The 24,350-nt window shown below is 37.3% G+C and overlaps 1 protein-coding gene across 1 annotated transcript in view; it reads left to right on the plus strand.

Moving 5' to 3' along the window:
- The window catches only part of LOC108728450 (E3 ubiquitin-protein ligase RNF220), a 157,926-nt gene that overhangs the window by 78,732 nt on the left and 54,844 nt on the right, over positions 1-24,350 (plus strand). The window contains exons 4-5 of the mRNA XM_018457006.1: positions 2,422-2,543; positions 3,530-3,629. Of these exons, the coding sequence (XP_018312508.1) occupies positions 2,422-2,543; positions 3,530-3,629 (222 nt within the window). The remainder of the gene's footprint in view (positions 1-2,421; positions 2,544-3,529; positions 3,630-24,350) is intronic.

Below are 24,350 nucleotides of genomic sequence, written 5' to 3' on the forward strand. Positions count from 1 at the left end.
GAATCGAAGCCGCAAATCCTACTCCGCGCACGAGACTCGCCTGCGAAATGAGATTCCTTTGAGAAAGGAAAAGAAGAAAAGAAAGAAATAGCTCCTGGTCGAACTTGCTGCCTGGGAACGCCGCAATGGTTCTAGATCTCGCGGGACTTGCTGCTTTGAAATCGACGGAATCTCGTCAGTCTGTTCTAAATTTCGATATTTTACAGTTTTCTGAAGGAAATTATATAGAAATTTTATGATTTAAAAAATGTACTTCTTCAAAATAATGTGGTTTTGAGAATAACTACTCTGAAAAAGGAAGATATAATAATACATGATACAGCTTATCTAATTTTATCTTTTACCTAACATAGTATCTTTTTATTATTTCCGAAATTTTTTGTAATTATAATTAGCGCCGAGACACTACCGTGTCTCCAGATTTTATGAACGCCATACTATCACTTTTTAGTCGAGATAAGTTCCGATGCAATTTATTATATAAGACTGAGTTGTTCCATTTTTCGATAAACTTCAGCTCATTTTCTTACTCTCTTTACTCTTATTCTTTTACTCTTTTGTATATCTGTTTGTTTATCTAGATAAATTGTCACATAGTTTATCCGAAAGTGGGCAACCAACCTTTAAAGTATTAAATAACTGAAGATAAAAGATAAAAGCAGAAATGTATAATAAAACATCATAGAGAACAGTACCTACAATACAATCCGTATGAACATCATTCAACATTACGTCGCAATGTTATATCTTTTCTTCTTACGATTCTTTTTTTTAGAACGTTATATCGTACATCCTAATCATCTCTCTCAGGTAGGAAGTCACGATAGACGGCGTTGATGATAGCCGATGATGATGAAGGCGATGATGCCGCCGGTCGCCAATGGTGATAATAGGTCGAGCGTTAGAGGCCGCAAACACGGCAGTGCTAATATCCAATCATGTCGCTTCCTCCGGCAGCGAACGTTCGGCTAATTTTCCATAATTAAACCGTCATAAAGTCACCACAGCTGGAACTTACTCGCGAAATTTGCGTCGCGATAAGGAAAAGAAGGATTCGCTAATTATTTACACTTGATGGATTCGTTGCTATTGGCAAAAATCGTCGATCGAGAATCGATTTTTAATCATGCACCGATTTAATCGAATTTTCTTAACTTCAAAATATGCTAAGATATTGCTTGCAGTAAAGGGGGTGATCTTTTTCTTCCCCTTTGTTTTATTTCGAGAAACGTTTATAAAAATCTTTTAGTAGCAAAGATTGTAAAGAAATGTTTCTGAAATAAAATATGTTCTAAGCTATCAAGACGTTTTGAAGTACCTAAAAATTTTCTGTTTGATATTTTAAAACCGTATTCTTTGATGGAGATTTTTATATCAAAAATATTATCAAATTAAAATTACAAAATTTAATAATTATTTCTAAGAATAAATAAAAAGAAAACGTATCACCAATGCTACAAAAATTTATAATACAAAAACGGTTATCAAATTATATTTATATAAGAACGTAGTTTATCTGACTTATTGGACAAACTTCCTCGTAATTTTTATATCTTTATTGCATCATTTTTATCAGAATTTATTAATTTTGCACATTTATATATAAGGAATCATCCGACTATTCTCATAACTGTTGAATCGCTTGTAGATGATCGGTATAACGTAGGCAGTGCTAAACGCGGTCGCGGGCAACGCACAGGCGGACTAAAGCTATACTACGCTGGCATGCTAAGCTATATAAATCTGAGCATCTTATGGCGGCATAAGTCTAAGGATTAACTGGCGTCCTCCACCGGGTACCAGCATCTCGCCAGCGTTACCACAGGATTGATCCCCCGCCGACTTTCTTCACACCCGTGGAATTCTTCTCCTCGTCTTATTTCCGCGATATTTCTCCCTCTGAATCGGCGCGCCGACGAATGTTAATTTTTCCGAGAGGCTATTGTTATTCGCCAGGGCGCTCTGATTAAATCCATTATCCGCCACCCGATCATCCGATTTTCATGAAAGCCTTTTTCTCACGTCCGTCATAGATTTTCACGAAACGGGATGATAAGTTGATTTTTTATATCAATGGTACAGTTCTAAATAATTAAAAAGAAAAGGATGATTATTTACTATCAATTTTGCAGTATTTAAACAAATATTATGAACAGCAAATAAAGAAATTTGTAATTTAAGAAACTTCGAGTAAAAAAAACACATGTTAACACGATATTTTACATTCTTTCAACTGTTAGAACATTTTTTGTTATAACGATCGTACACATTTCAGAGTAACGATAGAGTATCATAAAAGACTTAAATCGCGAATATATTGTCGGAGCAAAGTCGAAAATGCGTGAGTATTTCCAGAGGATCTTTAAAAGCCATTTGCAGGGTGAATCGTTGACTAACTTTCGTCTATTTCTATCTTCGAAGGAAACGGCTGCTTGGTATTCGCCTCGATCTTGAGTGGATTGCGGGTAGCTGATGGGGTGGCAGTGAATTTGAGAGAAAGAGAGAATATCGGGGATACAGGTTTCCTGGGGGCGGTTGATGAGGTATTGATGATAGGATCGCGTCAACACCAGCTGAGCCAATTACATGCCTAATTCTCCACGCTCTCTCTCTCTCTCTCTCTCTCTCTCTCTCTCTCACCCCCCCTCTCCCTCTCCCTCTCCCTCCCTCCTCCTCTTCTCTTTCCGCTGCAGAATTACATATCCCTTGTATTTATCGCTTTCACATATTTTAATATTGATCGATAAAACTGACTTGTGACATATCGATAATAGAAAATAGAGAAAATATTTACGTTGCAAGAATATATTATATATAAATACGTATGTGTAATATGCTCATAAAACCTATGAAGCGTGAAAAGTATTAAAAAATCAAATAAGAGAAAAAAATTCCTGTTTTCAGTCAAAATGGATATCTGTGTTTAAAAATATATTTGCAAATTTGCATATGAATATTATTAAACACTAAGATCCGCTTCAAAAATAGAATTCTTCTCTTATTTGATTTATCGGTCCACTTATGATTTAATATTATATTTTAATATTATATTTATAATAAAAATATTTCGAAAATTTTTTATTTCGTTATCTGTCTTTTTTAATTCTGTAAAGAAGTATTCATATAATTAGCTAAGGTTAAAATTTCTTGCAAAGTCCATTGACTTCTTTTTTCAAAAATTACGTGTGTTTTAAGGAGTGTATTTTAAGTTTGTAGTATCTCATTCTAGATATCAATTATCACGCTTAGCGCTCGTTGACTCATAAAACGAAATCGTAGTACGTTAAGTATTCTCGCACTTTCGCGGACTTCTCTACAGTCATAAAATTAAATATCTCGTAACATTAATTTTAAGTTTTAGACTGCGGCATTGTCGCGCGCGACAATATCGTTAGTTAAGTCGTCGCCGGTTTTGAAAGATGAAGGAAGATTTTATAGTAAAACCAGCGATAAAATCGGTCAAATCTTATCTCACACAGCCGCATGTGATTCGTTCGTTACTAATACTGTTGTTTTTTTTTTGTTTCAGGTAAGTGCAACCGCGGCGCTATCAGCCACTCAAAGTAGTAGAATGTCAACGCGTCTTCTCATCGACGGCTTTATCTTTACCGTCGTTTGCGTATATGTTCGTAAGTAGGTGGACGTGCGTCTTAGACGAAGAGCGATAAGAAGTGAGGCCGCGCCCTCGCACGCTGGCAATAATCGTATATGAAAGTGGGCTTGCAAGGAGAGGCTTCTCTTTTATGCCGTCCGTAAGTTCTCACCGTGTCCAACGCGGAATGCCTCGATGCTTGACCACTCGCGTCGTTCAATTTTACTCGTTGATCCGGGAGAGGAGGGAGAGGCTTCCCAAGGGAGATTTCCTTTGACTACTTTTCTTTCTTTTTTTTCGCATACATATTTATCAAATGTCTGTCAAAGCAACTGAATTTCATTTTCATGGCGACTTCAGACAATATCAGGAACTTTACGCACATTCACTAAATATTGGCCTACATTAGAGATCCTCCAATAAGAGTCTAGACACCGTAATTTTGTAGAATAGTAATTTTAACAAAAATCTGCGAGAAAGAAGGATATACACATTTACTATTTCTATTTCTTTCTCTCTCAGGAATTGTGAACCATTTTGGCAGACCAATCAAAAGTGGCTTTCATCTTCAGATTCTTATTAGAAGATCTCTAGCTTATATTTATATGGGTAATTATGTATGTGTATAATATATTTGCTAATGTTAACATATATTGGCCATGTCGTCTGGAGCATCCACGAAAAAAACGATTTTGTTGAAACATGTCGAACATCTGAAAACTTAACTAAATGCAGATCTAAAAATAATTTTGATGGAGCATCAAAATATTTATGTAGAAGACGTGATGAGTCTCAAACGTGATGAGTAATGTTACAAAAAAATTTGATATTCTAATAACCAACTTGAGTATTACATAAACTTTCCGCGCAACCAGCTTTTGTTTGATGAATGTTCCCCTTTAAAAAAAAGAAAATCTATTTTCATTTTTGAATTTTTTTATTGTACGTTTAAAACCATAAAACTTGCGTAGAAAATATTTTTTTGTTTCCAATATAACATCGAGCGTGTAACATGTAATATCAACTGGTAAACTGGGATATTGTCACGAACGACAAAAAAGATAGGTGAAAATATTGTTTCTTTTACACGCCTATTAGATGGCTTTAAAATTACACATTTATCATACATAAAAAATTTATCAGTGTGTATTTATCGAAATTAGGTAGCTCCTGTATCGCGTACTCGAATGCTACGTGTAACGCGTGAAGCATCGGGATGCGAACATACGTTATTCCTGAAGGGCGACACGCGTAGAGGGGTAGCTATTTGTTGCGACGCCTCGCCGCCTCTGAATAACAAACTGGTAGGAAATAACAAACGCGTTGCTACATTGAAATAGCCTCGACGGGTCGTATCTCACGTCTGAGGTAGAAGGGAAGGTTTTCGAGAGAGTGCGAGGGTTGAAAGGAAAGAGAGAACAGGAAGACGGCCCGACGGAAGAGAGAAACGGCGTTTTCTTTTCTCGCGAAATCGCCTCCCAAATCTCGCGTGAAAATTACCCTATTGTCGGGTGCGGCCCGACTGTTCCCTCCTCTTCCCATTCCTCCCATCGCGGCGACCTCGTATTTCATCCCTCGGTTACATAATCGGCTTTTTGTTTCACGTTTTATCCCCGAAGCGGATCCCAACCCCCGCGCGGCTACCTTTCCGCCAACTGGTCGGCGAATACGAGGGGATGATGAAAAAGTGTCCCGAGGATATCGTAAACCTTCGTGTCCCTCCCCAAGCTTATTCTCCTACCCGAGTCGCGCTCGATTTGCTCTTGAGCACCTCTTCGTGGTTCGCGCACTGTCCCCGAAGATGACCCGGTCTAAATCGACCAGCAACGAGCTCAGTTTGCTGAAGAACATCCCCTTTTATCTCTCGAGGTTAACCCTTAACTCACTCGATGTGGTCTTTGTCCTTAACTCGTTCAAGTACCATGGAATTTAGTGATTTTATGAGTATGATGAAAAATTATATATAGTTAATTATATGTACACAGTAATTCTTCGAATTATTACAGAGTTGTAATTTTTATCAAATGTTTCATCATAATTGCTTAATAACATGCTAATGTAATTAAAAATCCGTTGATGAAAATCAGAGAAAATGAACATCACTGTAAAATAAGAGCAGCAAGGGATTATTTAAATGCAAGATTTTTATTTTTTAATTTTAACGAAATTACAGAAAAGAAAGCAGCTTTCATATAATCTGCTATGGATTACGGTGAAATTTTTATATTTTGTAATAATAAATAGAAAAAATTTATCCTAAGAATTTTCCAGTACGTTTTATCAGCAATCTTGCATCGGGCGATTTTACGTACATTCTCGAAAATCGCAAATCTCCTCGTTCACGGTAACATCTTTCCTCGTAACGAGCGCCGTCACCTTAATCAGCCTCCTATCGGATATCGTGTTCCAATTAACCCGTTTTTTAACGATCCGCGCTCTCTCTCTCTCTCTCTCTCTCTCTCTCTCTCTCTCTCTCTCTCTCTCCTCTCCTCTCTTCCCCTCGTCGCATCCGTTCCCCTCTTTTTTTCATAACCAGTCCGCTGCACTCGTACCGAAATGTCGAAAAAAAGGCGAAGCACCGTTCGGTTATTCGGTACATAACGTTGAGTGGTAGTCAGGTATTATCAGGGGTTATCGACGTATAATCCGTGAAAGGGTGCGGACGGGTAGCGGGGGAGATCGGAGAATGGGGGAATGGATGGACAGAGAGGCCGATGTGGACCATATGCCGCCCAGTATGCTCAACACTCTCTCACCGGGACAGTCCAGTCCTCGACTCGAGGCCTCTCCTCTCTTGTTCGCCATTCCCCCTTTTGCCTCGTCTCCCATGCTACCCTTCCTACCTCGCCACATCCCTCGTCCTCTGACCTTCTATCATCATAATCGATATATTATACCGCGGTCTGTATTTTATTCACGTGTCACACCGTGGAATGCGTTTGTTCGGGATATTGTACGCCTCTCTTCTCCCCCGATCTCTTTTTTTTCCACCCTCTTCGTTTTTTTCGCCGGTTATTTGATCGGCGAAATCGCTTTTTTCCTTTTTTCTATGCACATTTTTCGAGATATGATTATGATACCGAGGTTGCTGGAGATCATTGCATGTGGTTGAATTAGACAATGTCTGGCGTAGGGATAATAACGAGGTTCTTTATCGACTCGCAATTTTGACACATAGTGTGTCACTCTCGTAAAGTACATCAATTTTCGGACAAATTAAATCCAAGTAATTTTGAGTAACTGAAAAATAATTTAAATATATTTTTAATCATAATTATATATAATATATATAATATTCAAAATGAAAGATAAGAAAACAAACTTATAAACATATGGTATGCAATAAAAGATAATTTAATAAAATATATATATTTAGATTCGATAAAAAAATATATATAAATATAATTTTAATTGATATATAATATATATACACGTTTTATGATTATCACAAGATGAATAAAATATTAATTATGTATAATACATTTTCCGATTAATGACATTTTCATCAATGTTGTCCAGTTGTGAAAATGTCCGTTCGTTATCTTAGTTTTTCTCATTTTCGACGAAATCACGAGTAGTCGTATGCACAAAGTTTCTTGATTATATTAGTGATGTTCAGTGATTGATGTAATAACTTCGAAATTTGTCAGCAAAGAATCAAACCAATGCATTTTTCCATGAAATACCAGTAGGCCAAATAAGAGAGAGATAGGAGAGAAGAATAAAAGAAAATAAAAGGATTTGTCAGAACGTTCACGTCTTTTATTGGGAAACTTGTTTATCCCACTTATCACGCACGATGTGTGAGGGGCAGATCAACTAATGTCGCGTTAATTTACAATTTGTGCGACTAGCGCGACGAGTTGCGCGAGGAAACGTCGATATCGGCCATCTGCCGCCGATTCACTGCGGTCATCCCGCATAATTCTCTGTGGTTGTCAAAATCGTTCACTATTATATCCCGCTTGCGGTTGTAAAAACCGCGGCGGTTAATTGTTTTTTGCCTTTCCCCGGGGGAAGGTCGAAATAGATTACGCATGCCAAGTTGCGTTTTTGCTGGAGTATTTCATCGTCGGTGTCGTAAAATCACGAAAAAGTCTCGCGATAATCGAAATCGCGTGAACTAACGAGAGCATGAAAAGCAAAACTTTCAAATAACGAAAGTATCATCTTAATTTACAAAATTATTATGCTATATTAAAATTAAAATTATTACTGCTAATTAAAATTACATTAGAAATTATTGATATTAGACCGTATTAAAGCTTTACTCTACTACAACTTCAAATTATTAACAATAATACGCAACATCGAAATTCATTGTTATTAACATTGCATTATAATATCAAAATTCCTAATAATCATGTGCAATGAAATTCCAGCTTTGCTTTCACGTTTATTACAATTGAATCTGACATTACAATTGAATCTGACATTACATTCTAACTTTTGCGTTGGCACCCCGCTATCTGACATTCTGTCTTATCACCGGGTGATCTGGCTTATCATTGCTCATTACCTCGACCACATTTGCACTTCTGTCGTCACCGCAAATCACGCAAAATCACCACCAGGGAACTGATTTACTTTCGGTTGTTACAAAGGCACGAGTGTTTCAAGAATCGACTCACTCTTAACCGGCGAGGTAATAAAATTCGAGAGATTTCGACGTAGAAGAAGTCGTCTACCTACGTATTGTGTCTTCTGCGATCAGAGCGCACTTCTTAGGCTTTGTACTGGCGGACAGCTGTCCAGAAACATTTCTCTCCACTCCTACCTCTCTTTCTCTTTTTCTTTCTCTCACTTTGTGTCTTTCTCTCGCGCTTCGTTCTGCCACCTCAAGAGTGTGTGTTCTCCAGTTTCTCCTTTTATCACTTTTATTGGGCTGCGACCGCTGTCGTCATTGAAGTCGACCGGGGTTTATGGACGCGATGCTATTCAGTAGGCAGGAAATGCCAGGACCGATCCTCCTCGCGCAGGATCGCGACTGTTGGAACTCTTTCACGCGCGCTCGCGAGTTCAATTGGAATCATAAATTATTGCCAAGGCTGCGCCGGTTGTATCGTTGTGAATTATCGGTGTGGATGCTTGGCATCATAAATGACTTCCAAAGAAACGCTCCAATCGAGTTTCGGTACGGTCGAAGTCCGAATAAGATGTTTTAAGCAAAACGCCAGGGCAATTTATCGTAGATCAGGATGTTTTTGTTGTCTGTTTGAAGCAGGAAACAAAATGTTTCGTATTTTATTGTACGCTTGGATTGCATAACGGACAGTATAAAAATTCTTTCTGTTGTGCAATTGAACGAAATCCTCTCTGTTGCGACCATGGAAGATAGAAGAAATAGTTAGTCACCGAAAGTAATGAGCTTCATTTTTTATAAATTAAGATTTTTGTTGTTGAAATATCAAGAATCTCATCTTAATTTTTTATTTACTTTTCTATATAATCCCGATTTTTTACACATTATTTCCACTATTCTGGAGATATGAACAATTTCTTGTGATAGAACTTCGTTCTAGCTACGAAGACAGTGACACACAACTTTGTGGATTGTTGCAATTTTGTTTGCAGTTATACATTTATTTACCTTATGATTTCATCAACTTTTTCCTTGTTGCATTCAGTTTAGACTCGTGTTTGACACAATCTCGTATAAGCGGTTACCGTCGAGAGTCGAGAACATGAAAAAGCATGTCGGACAGCTTAAACTAAACACAAAAGAAAAAAATTGAGAAAATTATTAAGGCAAATAGCCTATAAACAAAATTGCAACAATCGAAGACAATCCAAAACAATGCGTAACTGTCTTCGGGCAGCTGGAACGGAGTTTTACCATAAGAGAACATTTAAACATTCAGAATGGTGGGAAAAACATGTACAAAAAACCAGGATTATGCAGAAAAGTAAAGAAAAGTCTGTAGATTATGATATATACGTATTTGATTTTTCAATAACAAAAATCCTATTTTATAAAAAATGGTTGCTTATTACTTTTGATATAACTCGTATTTCGATGATTTGATCTGCGCTTGTAAAAATAGCGTGCTCATCTATTCGTCAAGTGTTTAAAATTGTGAAATGAATATAAAAGCAGCGTACACAAGGAGTATCGCAGTACAAACGTCGAGATTTGATGGCACTCATGAAACTATATGAAAAGCTCTTAATAAGCATTAAAAAATTGAATATCGTTATCAATGTTGAACACATATACATGTTACTTTGAAAAAAAAAAAAAAAAAAAAAAAAAAAACGGAGGATTCGGTGTTCGATTCAGATTTGAACGACGCGAAGGTCCCGCCGCTTCAAATCGTGGCTCGAGCGGATTGCACGCGGGTTAAATTAATAAACGGTGTTCCGCGGCGATTTCGTCCGAATTGAATTACGCGTGTATGCTTCGTGCTTGCAAATTCGCTCGTCCGAAGTGCGACATAGGCTAGAAGCGCGGGTGTGAGTCGTCGCTTATAGTGGCTTATACGTTACGAGTCGACTCGATCTAAAGAGAAAAAAAAAGAAGAAACGAGGAAGAAAGGCGCCGCACGCACGCACGTACGAACGCATTTGGAGGTAAATCATCCCGAAAGCAATCGGCTGCGGGTACCGACGATGATTTACAACAAACAGCTAGGTGTTTACTGGCGTTTGCGACTCGCGACTATGACGACCGGCGCGAGTAAAAATCGATTCTGTTCTCTGCGAAGAACTCTTGCGCGTGAACGCGCCCCGAAGTTTCCGCCGGGGTTATTTACGCCTCATATTGTTCGTTTTGACGAGCGTAAACGTCGACGGTCTGATTTATAGTCGACGATCTTGCCCTGTCCGCGACTGCGTCGCGAAACCTTTCCTCGCGGCGACGTCTGCATTAGATCGACAATTATTGCGTTATTAGTGCGTCTTTGCGCTAGTATACGTTGGATATGAGGCGAATGCCGCCTAAGGGTAGCCTTTCTTACGGGTGGTCCAATTGAAAGGGAGAGACTGGTCCAAGATAATCAACCTTTCATGGATCTTTAACTTTTCATAGACCTGAACTTCTCTGTTTGTGAGAAAAACTCTGTTCACCGATTTTTAAAGTCTCGAAATCTCTTATCTTGAATTTTATCTGGTTATGTACTGTTTTAAAAATTCAGAGAATGTGAAAAAAACATTCTCGTTTGATGTCCATATATTTCGTGTCACGTGCCAGGTTCGAGGGATGTTAACGGAACACTGTCACGAGTCGCATCTTTTCCGCCTCATTCTGTTATCGTCCTGCTTCGCGCGGCTTGAAGTTCTTCTCAGCGAATGCATCTGCGACCGTGGATGGCCGCGGTTGGCCGGTAAGCCTCCTTAAGTCCGTAACTCTGCTGTGATTTGTGTCCCCGCTTTCGCTCTCGGCTCGTTCGTTTCCTCTCGGTCTCTCCGCAGGGACTCACTTCTGTCCCCGGAGCTGGTACACCCACACGCCGTCCACCTCACCGTCTCCTCCCCCTTCCTCGCTTCTTCCCTCCATGCCTACCGAGCAATTAACAAGTCCCCCTCGAGGGCTAATCCCGCTAATCCCTTGACTGATGCCCCCGTCCTCCTCCCCCTACACCTCATCTTCTGGCTCATGTCCATGACCCGCTGCGCTCCCGGGACGAGCTCGTTCCACTACCAGCATCCTTCGAAAGGATGCTGGATGCTGGAAAGATCGCGAGATATATTGCCCAGCCTCTCGACGACTCTATTCTCGCTCTTTCAGCCGCACACTTTCGCATGGGCGCAGACAGAATTTTTCGTGTGGGCCCGCATGGGCACCGATAGCATGTTTCTTGTGAATCTTAAAATCTCAGGGATTTCGAAAGATCGTTTTCAGATTTTTATAAAGCTTACTTTGGAGACGGTAGACTAAGAAATTATTTTATTATCTTTTTAACGGATTGTGACAATACTTTTTAATTGAACTTTTATAATTTCTGAGTATTTTTTATAACATTAGAGTTTTAAGCATTTTTGTAGCGTATGTACATAATTATAGTTTGGTTTGCAATTCAGTGAAGGTCGTCCCGTAATTATTCGAGAATTTTAACATAATTGAGCTGTATGCTGTTTTTAGAGATAAAGTTACGTTATTCGTTTTGTTTTTACATATTTATCTATAGATAAAATTTTGTCAACAAAAATTAGTTCCCAAACTAATAATTTATTGCGTGCCATTGACAATATTCACTAGTAAGTCGCCGTTAGTTTTCATGTTAATTTCGGACATACGTGATGATGCGGTTGTCATCTTCGCGAAAGAAAGTATTGGTTGCTGATAAATGAAACGTGGAGAAGCGTAGCACGTCAGGACTTACTCCAGGACATTTGTCATCTGTAGGCCCATGAGGTGATTTCGCGTGATGACTGATGAACCACTTTATGGCCAAACAATGGCGGTTTATTCCTTCGTCGTAAAATGCTAATTCTCACGCACAGTTGCAAAGCAACGTGGCTTTGTGGCGAAACACGGCATAGTGTCTTCAATTGTCTCGTTATTACAAAATATAACCGTTATCGATTAATTAATGCCTGACATCTCTGTCAAAAGTCAAATGTTCCTCCTTTCTCAGATTTAAAACTTTTACAAACTTAATTGCTAAAATATAAAATTTGTATGCTTCTTTATATATTTATATAATTCCTATTTTTTCAGTAATGTATATATTTAAAATTTTTGACAAAGAAAAAAAAGAGAAAAAAAGGCAAAAAAATTTATTTAGAATTTTATTTAGATTTAGTATTATTATTCTTGTAACGATTTTAAAGAAGATAATTTCTTTATAACAAAAAAAATGATTTTTATTTTAATTAAATTCAATATTAGATATATAAACATTTTAGATATATAATTCTAATTGATATGACTGAAATAACAATTGTTTTTCCTGATCTGATGCAATCCTCTGCAACATCTTCACGATGCATTAATAAGTAATGTAATAGTCATTTCACAATTATTCATTAACAGATACAGCTATTTAAATCGTTAAATGTCGAGAGAGACGGAAAGATAGTCCATGAACTCGTTTCTGAAACACATCCATTCAAGCCGGATCGTGTTTAACGTCAAAAGCGACGTTATGTTATCTCGTGCTGAATTACCGATTCATCGTTCATACGCGACTAAAGGTTACCAATGAAATAATGCGACATGATTTCTACTGCCGAGAGTAAAAATTTCTCTTATTTGTGTCTGATATACATATATGCTGATAGTTTCTCACAACAATGTTAGTATAAAATTAGGAAAACAAACATTTTTATTTGACAAAAAGTTAAATACATTGGGAGAGAAATTATTAAAAAAAAAAGGATTTTATATTTTATTAACATAAATGATAAAAGTATAAATTTTGATATAAAAAGATAAAAATAAAACGCAACTGTCGTTTTACTGAATATATTCTTAAATAAATAATGCCTTTTTTTATTTTTGCAAATTTGTGAGGAGTATGTTTAGCGTCCTTCAATTGTGATCAGACACTGAAATGAATGTTTTAATTGTTGCTTGTCAGTCGACTTCTTAAAAAATAATAGATACTGAGTAGCAATTTGCCTTTCATGATTTCAATGTGTTGTTACGGCACAGCCGAGGAACACTTTTGATCAATTTTCCGTGCGTCATCGAATTGCGAAACGGGACGTGTGAGGGGGGAGGTGAGCCGCGGGGACCGCTGCGACGGGGGGTTACGCGCACGCACTAGGGGTAGGTTACATCGTGGAGTGAATGTCATTTATACCGAGCGGTGCGGTACACATTGTTAGCGCGGCATGACGGGGACACCACCCCTTGTCAGGCATTGTATATTTTTTGGATCGCGATTTAGCTGTGATGTACGGCTGCGGCTTTGCGCGTTATGCTAGTCATACACGCCCGTCCGTCAGGTAACGCGGGATGCTATCGCAGCTTGGAGTGGAAAAGTGGAGGCGTATCATAGAAATGAAGTCGGAGACGAGAAAGATTAAAGTCACAAATGTGTATATTTGCTAAGAAGATATTTTCTTGTAATTTTAACCAAATATGCCCGCAATTTGTTAAATTTAATTGATATCGCATAGTAGTATTTTCCTATAATTAAAATTATTTGATATAAATTCTATTAAAAATTTTATTATCACGGAAAAAAAGATCAGCTGCTAAAAATCACAGCCAAAAATTAGGTATGGCAGCTAAATTCAGTAGTATTATATGGACACCTAACGTCGTGTCTAATTTCGAGAGAGCGAGATCTAATTTCCATTAGCCGTGAGGCCTCAATATTATCGTTGTAACAGACAAGCATTTTGGTATTATGTCGATGTATTGATCATTGCAGCAAACGTTTTCTGTGTACACTGTTAAATCTATAGTGCCAAATTTAACCTAACGTGAGTCGCCACTGCTCCTACTAAATACCTACTAAATACATCATTATTTTTTACCAAAATGATTGACACTATATCGTGTCAATTTAACACTGTATAGTGTCAAATATAACCATTTTAGTATAAAATGTTTTAGTATAAAATAACGATATGATTGAGTAGAAGCAGTGGCGACTCACGTTAAGTTAAATTTGACACTATAGATTTAACAGTGTAGCAGACAATTTGGTAGCAAGTACAGTTTCAGCAAACCATATTTAGCTGTTGTAAAGACAATTTTCTTTTACATGGACATATCTGATAACTATGACAACTAACTTCATGTTACTGAAAATGTATATAAATTGACTGTAACAGACATGCATATTTTACTATCACGTCCTTATATTAGTTACAGCAGCAAATCCTTTGTATGTATTAGCAAATTTCATTGTTATAGTAGCTAATGCAATTTCAGCTGATCAGAATGAGCTGTAATCAGAAACATTTTTTTTTCCGTGATACTATAATAAAATTTTTATAATAATAATTTTCCTTATATAAATTCATGTTTTTATATTTCATTTAAAAAACTGTAAAAAAATATATTTTTCTAGATGTTATTGCTTGAATATAATGTTTTTTTAACGTGCTAGCATAGCAATTCTAATATTTCTAATCCAATAGTATTTTTTAGCGCAGCAATTACAGTCCGTTTAAAAACGATGCATCCTGGAAGAAATGAATGCTCACGCGGCGAATAAAAATTATTTAATAATTTTTAACGGTGTGTATATAGGTTTATGTATGCATATATGTGTTTTGCGCGACAGCTCCGCGACATATCGGCGGTATTTACTCCGCGTTGTGTAATCTACCCCGTTGTCAATGGTTTTTTTTTTTTCATTCTACTGTGTTCCTTTCATATCCGGGAACAGCACCGGGATACCGAATCCCTGTTACACGTGCGGCGACTATCATGTTTTCAAAAGCCATGCGATTTTTCGGAACGCAATATCTCGATTTGCTCGCGCGTAGCGATTATCCCCGAAAATTATTGTTACTGTTACGCGACAATTTTTAGCACCGTTTCGCGCTTTGCCGATGTGATTCGTCAAAAATTTACCAAGATTTATAGATATCGTTTAATGTACCTCAAACTGAAAATGTTTAATAATTACATCACATAGTGCCATGTGATTGATGAAATTAGAAATTATTAAGAATGTCATATATGATATGAAAAATATCGCTAGTCCTTCACACCTTAATTTTAATGACAGAAACTTCGACGAAATATTATATTAGAATTCGGTATGGCTTTGGCATACTTATTCTGTTACATTATTACTGTACTTGCAACTAATCGTCCCATGATATAATTGATTCTTTCGAAACTCAAAAATACACCGTGCGATCGAAAAGATGGGCTTCAACGGGGAATCACGCGCGATATATCGCGGAATTAATGGTAAATCAAACATATCCCTCGTTCACCTCGTTTCACCCCGTGTCAGTGGTCTTGTCGCGCTATTACAAGGCTACAATGGACCGGGGATCCACTGCGAGCTATTATGTCGCATTTCGTTACGTCTCCCAATACAAATATCCCCTGGGCGATGGCGAGTGATAAATCAGACTTTTCGTACAAGATCCGCCATTGTACTCACCCCACTGACACGAATGGATATCGGTCCTTTTTTCTCTCTCTATCTCTCTTTCTCTTTCTCTGTATTCAGTCCTAACCGGTCTCATGTGTTCGCATTTGAGTTCTTGTAACTGGTGGGACTTACCGGGAATTATCGTCTGCGGTTGTGAGGATCGATCGATGCAAATTAAGGGCTTTACACGTTGAAATGTATCAACTGTGAATGATTGCCTTCATATGCGATTACAACAACGATGATGATAATCGAGATGTTAATTAATTGTGATTGTTTCTATTCGCATTTTTATTTCTATTTTTATTAAACGAAACACGGAGAGAACGATTTTGCTAGAGTATAATTAAAAATTTAATTAGATACGGATCTAAAAATTTCTAGATAGGACACTCAAACTGATTGCTAGAGTGTCAAAATTTTGTTAGACTATCAAAATTTTGACACTCTAGCAATCAGTTTGAGTGTCCTATTTAGAGAAATTTTGATTTTTTAATACTTGAATCCAGCACAAAAATTGGAGGAAAAGTGTCGTGTTACAACCCGGAGTAACACAAAATTAATTAAAAATACATATCCGGAGTTACTACAAAATTAATTAAAAATACATACAGCGGTCGGAACTCTGTTTGAAAATGATTGTATTATAGGGTATAGAACTCTGTTAGAACTAACGAAAAATATCGCTGGAATTGCGATAAGTTCATGATACTCATATAAATATTAATAGTTTTTATTTTTGAAAAATCAGCTTAAAAGCAGATGGTTAAATCTGCTTTTAAGCTGACGTATTTAATTGAATTGAGAGATCGAAAAATGATGACGTTTTTCTCGTTGGACTCAAATTTTCTAAATGTTTCCGGTTTTTTCCTCAATCGACAACGATAACGAGAAACCGAGGGGTGTCGGTTACAAGGCGGAACAAAGGGAACGACAGGTCGGACTGTCGGCTAAGTGGAGTAGCAGAAGCGGCGGAACAACAGAGAGGAGCCGAAGGGAGCGACATGAGTGACACATGGAGCGTTGACAGTGTTTCTCGCTCTTCTCTCTTCCTCTCTTTATCCTTCTCCTCCAAACTCTCGCCGAATGTCATTACTACCTATCCGTCCAGGATATCTCTGGTCGAATTAGTTTCTCTGGGTCTCAGAAGACCCCTTTTCCCGATCAAAAAATTGTTCCTAAAACATTTATGCACGTGCTGTGATATTAGTACAATTTTACACTGTACAAATGACAACTAAAGCATAATGTATTTTTTGCATTATCTATTATTTTTTTACGAGAGTAGATAGGTATATAAAATCGATGAATTGATTGCAATGACACACACACATACATACACACACACGCGCGCGCGTGCGCGTGCAAAAATTTAATTTAATATAAAAAGTTTACAGAATCAATATTTAATTTAATTTAATTATTGTTTTTCTATTAATTCCTTATTTCAATATAATATAATTGTTTTAGCAAATTTCCGTTCCTCTTTGTTTATACCGTTGACAGGATTGATGAAAAATGTTCATAAAATATTTGTGCACTTCTCTTTATTTTTATTTGTGTAAAATTATATCTATATAATTTATTACTATTCAATTTTAAAGTTTAAAATAGATAAATACAGATGTTATGTCAGAAAGACAGAGGACAAGTCTCTTTTCTTAGAGACGAAAGCGGCGTTCCATAGGAAATCCACAGGAAAGTTTGACGGAGACGAGAGGAGAAACGGCCAATTTATTCTCTCGAAAGTGAGACTCGCAATCATGGCTTCGTTCGGCGAAGTTTGCTCGGTTAAATGGCCGTAGATCCGAGGTGGGGTGGCTAATCTTCCGGCGAATGAGCATGAAGCCGGAGATGTTCCTTGCCGGCCTGCCGCTTAAACAGTGAGCTAGCTCACGGAGCTCTCGGAGAGTAAAGAGGATGGAAACTTTACTGCGGGGGCGAAAGAGGACGCGGTATTACCTTAATCACTCGGGGGTCCGGAATATTGTTTCAAACGACTCGCCGCCATTTTTGGCCCGCGCGCGAATTAATACTATCATCTCCGAAATAACGTTGATTCTCTATATCGCTGCTTGCCTATAGAACTTTTGATCGCAATTGATTTTTTCTGAAGCAAAAATTCAATTTTTTGTAATATATATATTTTCTATTAAATATTCAGTTAATTTATTGCTCTTTATTTAAAATTTAAAAAACTTAATTAAAATTACTCTCTTTTTTCTCTCTTTTTTAAAGAAGTACTTTAAATAATTATATATCACATAAGAACTAAAAATAATTTTATTAACGCGTTTGCATAAGATTATTTTAAAAATATTTGCGTTTTTGTTCTTCTACATTTCTATTTTGTTAACGGACAATTGTTTGAGTATTTCAAGAATGGCTATGTTCCTCCTTGCCACTTTTGGACTTGGGGGGATCATTGATATAAAAGGAAAATACACGACGAAATTGGTCGAAACATGAAAAGTTTGAAAAATAAATAACAAGGTGCTAAGCGGTTGCCGGGGACGAACGAGCCCTTCGTTGGGGAGCATCGAAGGGCTCCAGGGGTAAAAAGAGGCCGCTTCAGGGGTGAAATCCGACCAAGTAAACGAGAGACAGAGAAAGTCATCAAGCGGGAAAAAGAGCACGAAACTAAAGAGGGGACTGCGGTCGAAGAGGCCTGTTTAACAGATTTAAAAAATCACCAATAATTCCGAGAGGGGGAAGGAGAGAGCGGCTGTTTGCTTGCCCAGAGGGGTGGGATGTAACTACTACGTAGTAAGTGAGATCGTCGCGGAGATGTCAGCAAGAACGTCATTTTTCATTTTAATGGTGGCCTCTTCTGTCTCCTTCGCCTTCTCAGACTTTTCTATCTTCCTCTCAACTCCTCTCTCATCCTATTTATTTGTTTCTCTTGTCTCCTCCGCTGGAGATTCTACCATGGCCCGTTTATATCCGCGGTCTCGTTCTGGTCCCTCCCTCTCTTCGTCTTCGTTCTTCTTATCCCCGTTACTACCGCTTCTTCTTCTTGCTCCTCCCGGCTCGACAACTTCCTTTTATCTTGGCGCGAACGTCTTAATAGCCTGCGGCCGCTCTTCGCGCCCGACTCACTGTCTTCCTTCCTCGGTCTCGTCGTGGTTACTTCGCGACCACCGACTACCGAAATCGTTGTTACACTGAGAAAAAATATACCAAAATTTAATAAATATTTAAATAGTACTAACTTAACATTTCTTAACGGTAAATAAATATTTACTTAAAAAAATGACAGTTAAATCAAATTAATAGTTCTAGTATCAAATAAATGTGTTTATATTTAGTAAATATTCAGCTAGTATATTCAAACAAAAATTAAAATTTAAGTACATGTTTCTCTCAGTCTATGGAAATGTGTATTTCGTATATATCTTTGGGATTTGGAGTTTTGATCGTGTTCGTCATGCAATAACGAAAGATTCTTCTATTAAAATGATATAATAAGAACTATATATAATTTAACGATGATATAATGTAACATTTACACTTTTATTGCTTTTATATTTATTTAGCAAACAATAGATTTGTAATCAATTTAAGCAAATTGATTTCTATGTGCGATTAAGTATTTTCACTTATCTCTTGATTAAATAAGATAAGCTCCGTATGTTTACGTTCACTTCTAAAATTATTTTTGCTTGTAAAAACGAGACCGCACAGCCTTCTGTGCCGCAAGACGTAAATAAATTTATTGCTGTCGCTTAAAATGGCTAAACTCGGTAAACGCGAGACAGGAAGAACGCCGAAGATCATGAAAAAAGCAGTGATGCAAAAAGATGAACCGATCGTCGCGAAAATAGAGCGATTCACCGACGCGATGTAGCGATCAGAAAATGGAGCCAAAGGCATGCCGCGCCATCTTTTTGCTGCAATGATCGCAATTGGAAGCGGTCGCGAGACGATTCGACGTAGTTGGGTTCAGCGACAACCGGTCGACAGGAGCAGCAAGAAAGATCGTCGGGGATAGCTGTAAGCTCGACGAATGACAGTTACATGTCAATACTGAATTGAGAAACGGTTGTATCCTTTTCCTCTTCACTTGATCCGCTTTTGCAAAAAAATATCGCAAATATTCGCATTTGCGCTGATCGTTTTAAACATTTTCTATGGAGATTTCTTCCTCTCATAAATAAAAGTTGTAATGCAATCGAAATATAACACACGCAGATATTAGTTTTTCTCCAAAATATAAAAAAAAACAAAATAAGAAATTAATTATAAAAGAGAAATTATTATTATCGTTGTAATTTAATATAAATTGATTAAAAAAAATAAGTTCTTAAGTTTTATTAAATCTTGATAAAACATTATAAAACGGAGTTGTTATATTAATAGAAACATTTATGGAGTGGTTACTTTATCCATTGATTTTTGTCATTTTTAGTTCTTCGATAACTACATTGCATTTTTAGAGAAGAGTGATCTTCCTTCTCTCGTTTCCGTCGATAGAAAAACTGTCAGAGGAAGAACATAGTATCGTCGGGATAGTTTTAAAGTTTCAGCAAAGCGATATGGCTGTCAACGATGGTTCGACATGGGTCAGGTTTTTCTTGTTTTGACAAGTCTCGAACGATTTTTCTCGTCACGAATCCGTCACTGAAACTTCCGACTAGAGAATATTGTTAGATCGTCTTTTAAAGAAACTTCTAAAGACATCTGTTTGAGAAAACAGGAAAATGAAATCATGAATAGTGATAATAATAACAAGAAATGGATTTTATTTTTTTGAACAATTTATATATTTTTAGATCTCAATAAAAGTCAATAATTGGACTTTTGTCTTTAATACATAATTGATGTATCTCTTACTTAATAATATTGAAAATTTATTTTTAAGTTTCAACATTCCTCAGTGAAATAAAGCTTCAACGCTATCAAAAGTGCCTATTTGAACATAATTAGTATTTAAAATTTAGTAACGTAAATTAAGAGAACGTCATCGATAATTGACTACTATATCTGTGTTAATAACTTCCATGAGAGATGTTCACCAGTACCTCACAGTACAGGATAATCATTCGGATTCTACGTCAATCTGATGGCATTAAAAGTTACAGGTATATCCGATTACATCAATGTCTGTTACTCGGAATCGCGCGCATTCATGTCTCTTTTTCCCTCTTGTGCCGGATAAGCATCGGCTGGTCGCGAAAGAGGAGAAAATTCCGGACGAGAGAGGAAAGCGCGACACAAAAAGTGTGTGTATTTCATGTAACTTTAAATGAGGAAATAATCTCGGCGCCGCCAACGAGCTTTTTGAATTAACAGCCGTCCGCACAAGTTGCGTTTTATTGTTAATGTCTCGCGCCATTTTCGCGGCCTACCATACAACGTATACTTATTCACTTCTGTTAATGAACATCTGATTTCGTTATTAACTACGTCGCCAAATTTTTGGAACGCAAAACATAACTTTACACGACATTTATAGTAAGATGATATCATATTTGCGATGCATTTTTTTCTGAAGATGGAAAGCTACCACGCAGTGAATTCTACATAATTTTAACACATAATTCTTTGACTTATTTTTTATATATTATTCTTTTTAGAAAAGAAATTTAGTAACAAATATTGAAAGAAAATATCTAACAGTAATAATAAATTTATGGAATTTAAAAAGGATAGATCGAGAAATAATTTTTGTATTTATTATTGTTCTACAGAACATGAATATTATTCACACAATAATTGTTAAATATACAATAATTTTATAATCCTTGATAGAGTTTTGGATCTTTATTTACAATAGATTTCAGTATCACGCAATTTTAATTTCTTCCTTATAATTATAACGAAAAGTTATTTTTCCGACATCATCGCCTTTATATTTTATTTTTGTATTTTTATTAATTGCGCGATGCATTACGTTTCCATCATTATATTAATTCACAATACTTAAGGTCATGCATAAAATCGTTATAAATATAAAATAAGATTAAATGAATTAAACTAATGCGAATCGAACATCGCACATTATTCCGGAAACCTAATTTAAGACGTTCCGACGAGATCGCGTTCTCCTTGCACCCCCGTTGTATTTAATATCACATAGATAAGCATCGTCCATTAAGAAGTACAGAAGGTAGCGTTCGAAGAACACTTCTTCATCAAGCAAGGATCCCTTCGGTCGAGAATGAGGCTGGCAAGACGAGCAAAGGGATCAGGAGAGAAGAGGGAAAAGGTCGAGCGAAAGCAGAGACGGGAGAGGAGTGGGGAGGAGGAGAGGGGGTAGGCATACAGGTATGACTGCTGCTGTCATATATAATAACCGCATAAAACAGATACGCGCGAACCAACCAGCCCACGAATATATTATGTTGCCGCGGCTAATTTACGATTATAACGTACGTGTATAACTATCATTGTTGATATACTGCCGCGATGGAGCGGCCGGGAGCGAGCTGTGGATAGCAGGAGAGATCGAGAGAGGAAGGCCGGGGAAGGAAGGAGACAGAACGAAAGAGAGAGAAGGAACTGCATCGAATTACTTTGTGGCTGTAGGAGAACAGTCGCCGAATCTCGCGGTAATATCTCGCGGGGAATAATCGCTCGCGAAGAAAAAAAAAGCGATCGCCAGCTTTCTCTCGTGTTCGCGCGCGGTTGTATTTAAATAATTTAATGTTGCGAATTGATTATGACGATTACGGTCGTTATCTTTGATCCCGCGATGGCCTCGTGCTCAATTCATAATTCCGGTATCAATCGATCGCTATCCTCGAGTGCGAAGGATTGTCCATCGTGACGATGTCGCAGTCTGACGCAAATGCCGAGCGATATGTCAGACTGATGTAAAGTGATAACAATTTACATTCTATGATATAAGAACTTTAAGTTGCAACATATTTCGCTGTCTAAGAATAAATTATTATTGCGGGATTAAATGGCGGAGATGATCGAGAAAGCAGTTAGCAAATTCTTATCAAGACCAATTTTATTACTGCGATTATAATCATTTTATAATTTATGCCTTTCGTTTTATTGGTAGTCTTCAAGAGTGCGATATTTATCTATATTTACATATGGTTACATATATTACACGTGGTTTAATCATTAATATGTTCTCTTAGAAGCTCCTAGTATATTCTTCAAACGAACCATAATTATTATTTAATTTAAAACTTGAGTAGAATCTTGTCTTGTAGAACTAGATGGGACTGACTATCTAATATTATCTTAGGAGGAATAAACTCGTGTCGACTTTTTAACAAACTACTTAAAATTCCACTAAAAACGGTCATAAATTCTTTATAAAAGAAACCAGGAATGGACATTTTGATGTATGGAGTAAAACGTGCGGCCACCGAACCACTTCGCTTTACGCATTCGTTTTGTCAGCATAGTGTTTCCCGGCGATGCCTCGGCGCGATATGTAAGAAGAACGACGGGCGTATCGATGCCAGCCGAAGATTGCATTCAGTTGCGCGCGCGCCGAAATTCGAGAACTTCCGCGAAATCGAAGAAATCGCGCGAGGGAACTACATACTGCCTTTATATGCTTCTTCTCATTTTTTCCCTGCATACTTTCGCCTAATTTCGCCGTAATACGTCTCCCAAGAGATTCCGACCGAGCTTCACCATCTTGCTCGATTGAACTCTATTTCACAAGCGTAAAAATTGAAAATTGAATAAACCGTCGTGATTAGCTTCCATTTTTTAAATTTCTATTTGTTTGTATCTCCGCTATACGCAACGAACAATTTGACTGAAGTATTTAAGAAATTAGCTAGATACAAATCTGAAAATAATCTTGTTGCATCAAAATAATTAGATAAGAATCTCAAGCACATGATGAGTAATAATTATTTTGATGGTCCAACAAAATTATTTTCAGGTTTGCAGGATTGTTACAAAACTGGAAATCAGGGAAATTGAAAACTGTTAGAAAAATCATGGAAAACTCAAGGAATTTTGCAAAATTTTCTGGATCATTAAAATTCTTGGCTTCAAAGAAATTTAATATACGTACGTTACATGTAGTTTTAGAATGCTACCAACAATTAAATAGAAGCGATGTTAGCAACATTAATAGTAACTTACATTGCTGTGTTAAACTGCCCTCTCAATAAAATATTTAATTTGCAAATTAGAATAAAAATACAAAGAATTTCAAAATATTATTGATATTAGGGAAAATCATGAAATCTTGTCTCGAAATCAGGGAAAAGTTAAAAAATTTTGGACAATGAGGAATTGGTGACAACCCAATTTGTATCGAGCTAAATTTTTAAATACTCCAGTAAAATCATTCTTTTCATGCAGAAAAATCAGATATCTTTCTCTCGCAAGCAGCTTTCATGCCTACATCCAAAAATATTTTTAAAGACATTTTCGTTGAACGTACGCCTCATCGCACATACCGTCGTTTCTCACATCGCCCGGCAAAGTTCCTGCGGGACGTGTTAATTCCGCTTGCGTGCGCTTCCCAGAAGGGCATAAGCGCATAAAACGATCGCGCACACCTGATCGCCGCGCGAAACTTCTTAATCCCGCTCGGGCTTGGTTGGAGAAATGATGTCGGCCGTGTCGGCGGGACGGGGTGTCAGGGTTGCATGTACGCCGACGTAGTTTACAGCCGACGTCGCCTCGTACATAGATTCCCGAGGGAGAAAGGCCCTCTCTTTCTTGCCACGGCGATATTTTAGAGGCCACGCAGCACACGGGGACCGTCGCTGTTAAATCATGGAACTACCACGCGTCGTGAGCCACGAGCTGGACATCGC

Source organism: Mycetomoellerius zeteki, unplaced genomic scaffold (genome assembly GCF_001594055.1).
Source record: "Mycetomoellerius zeteki isolate Tzet28-1 unplaced genomic scaffold, Tzet1.0 scaffold62, whole genome shotgun sequence".
In the NCBI taxonomy this organism is placed as follows: domain Eukaryota; kingdom Metazoa; phylum Arthropoda; class Insecta; order Hymenoptera; family Formicidae; genus Mycetomoellerius; species Mycetomoellerius zeteki.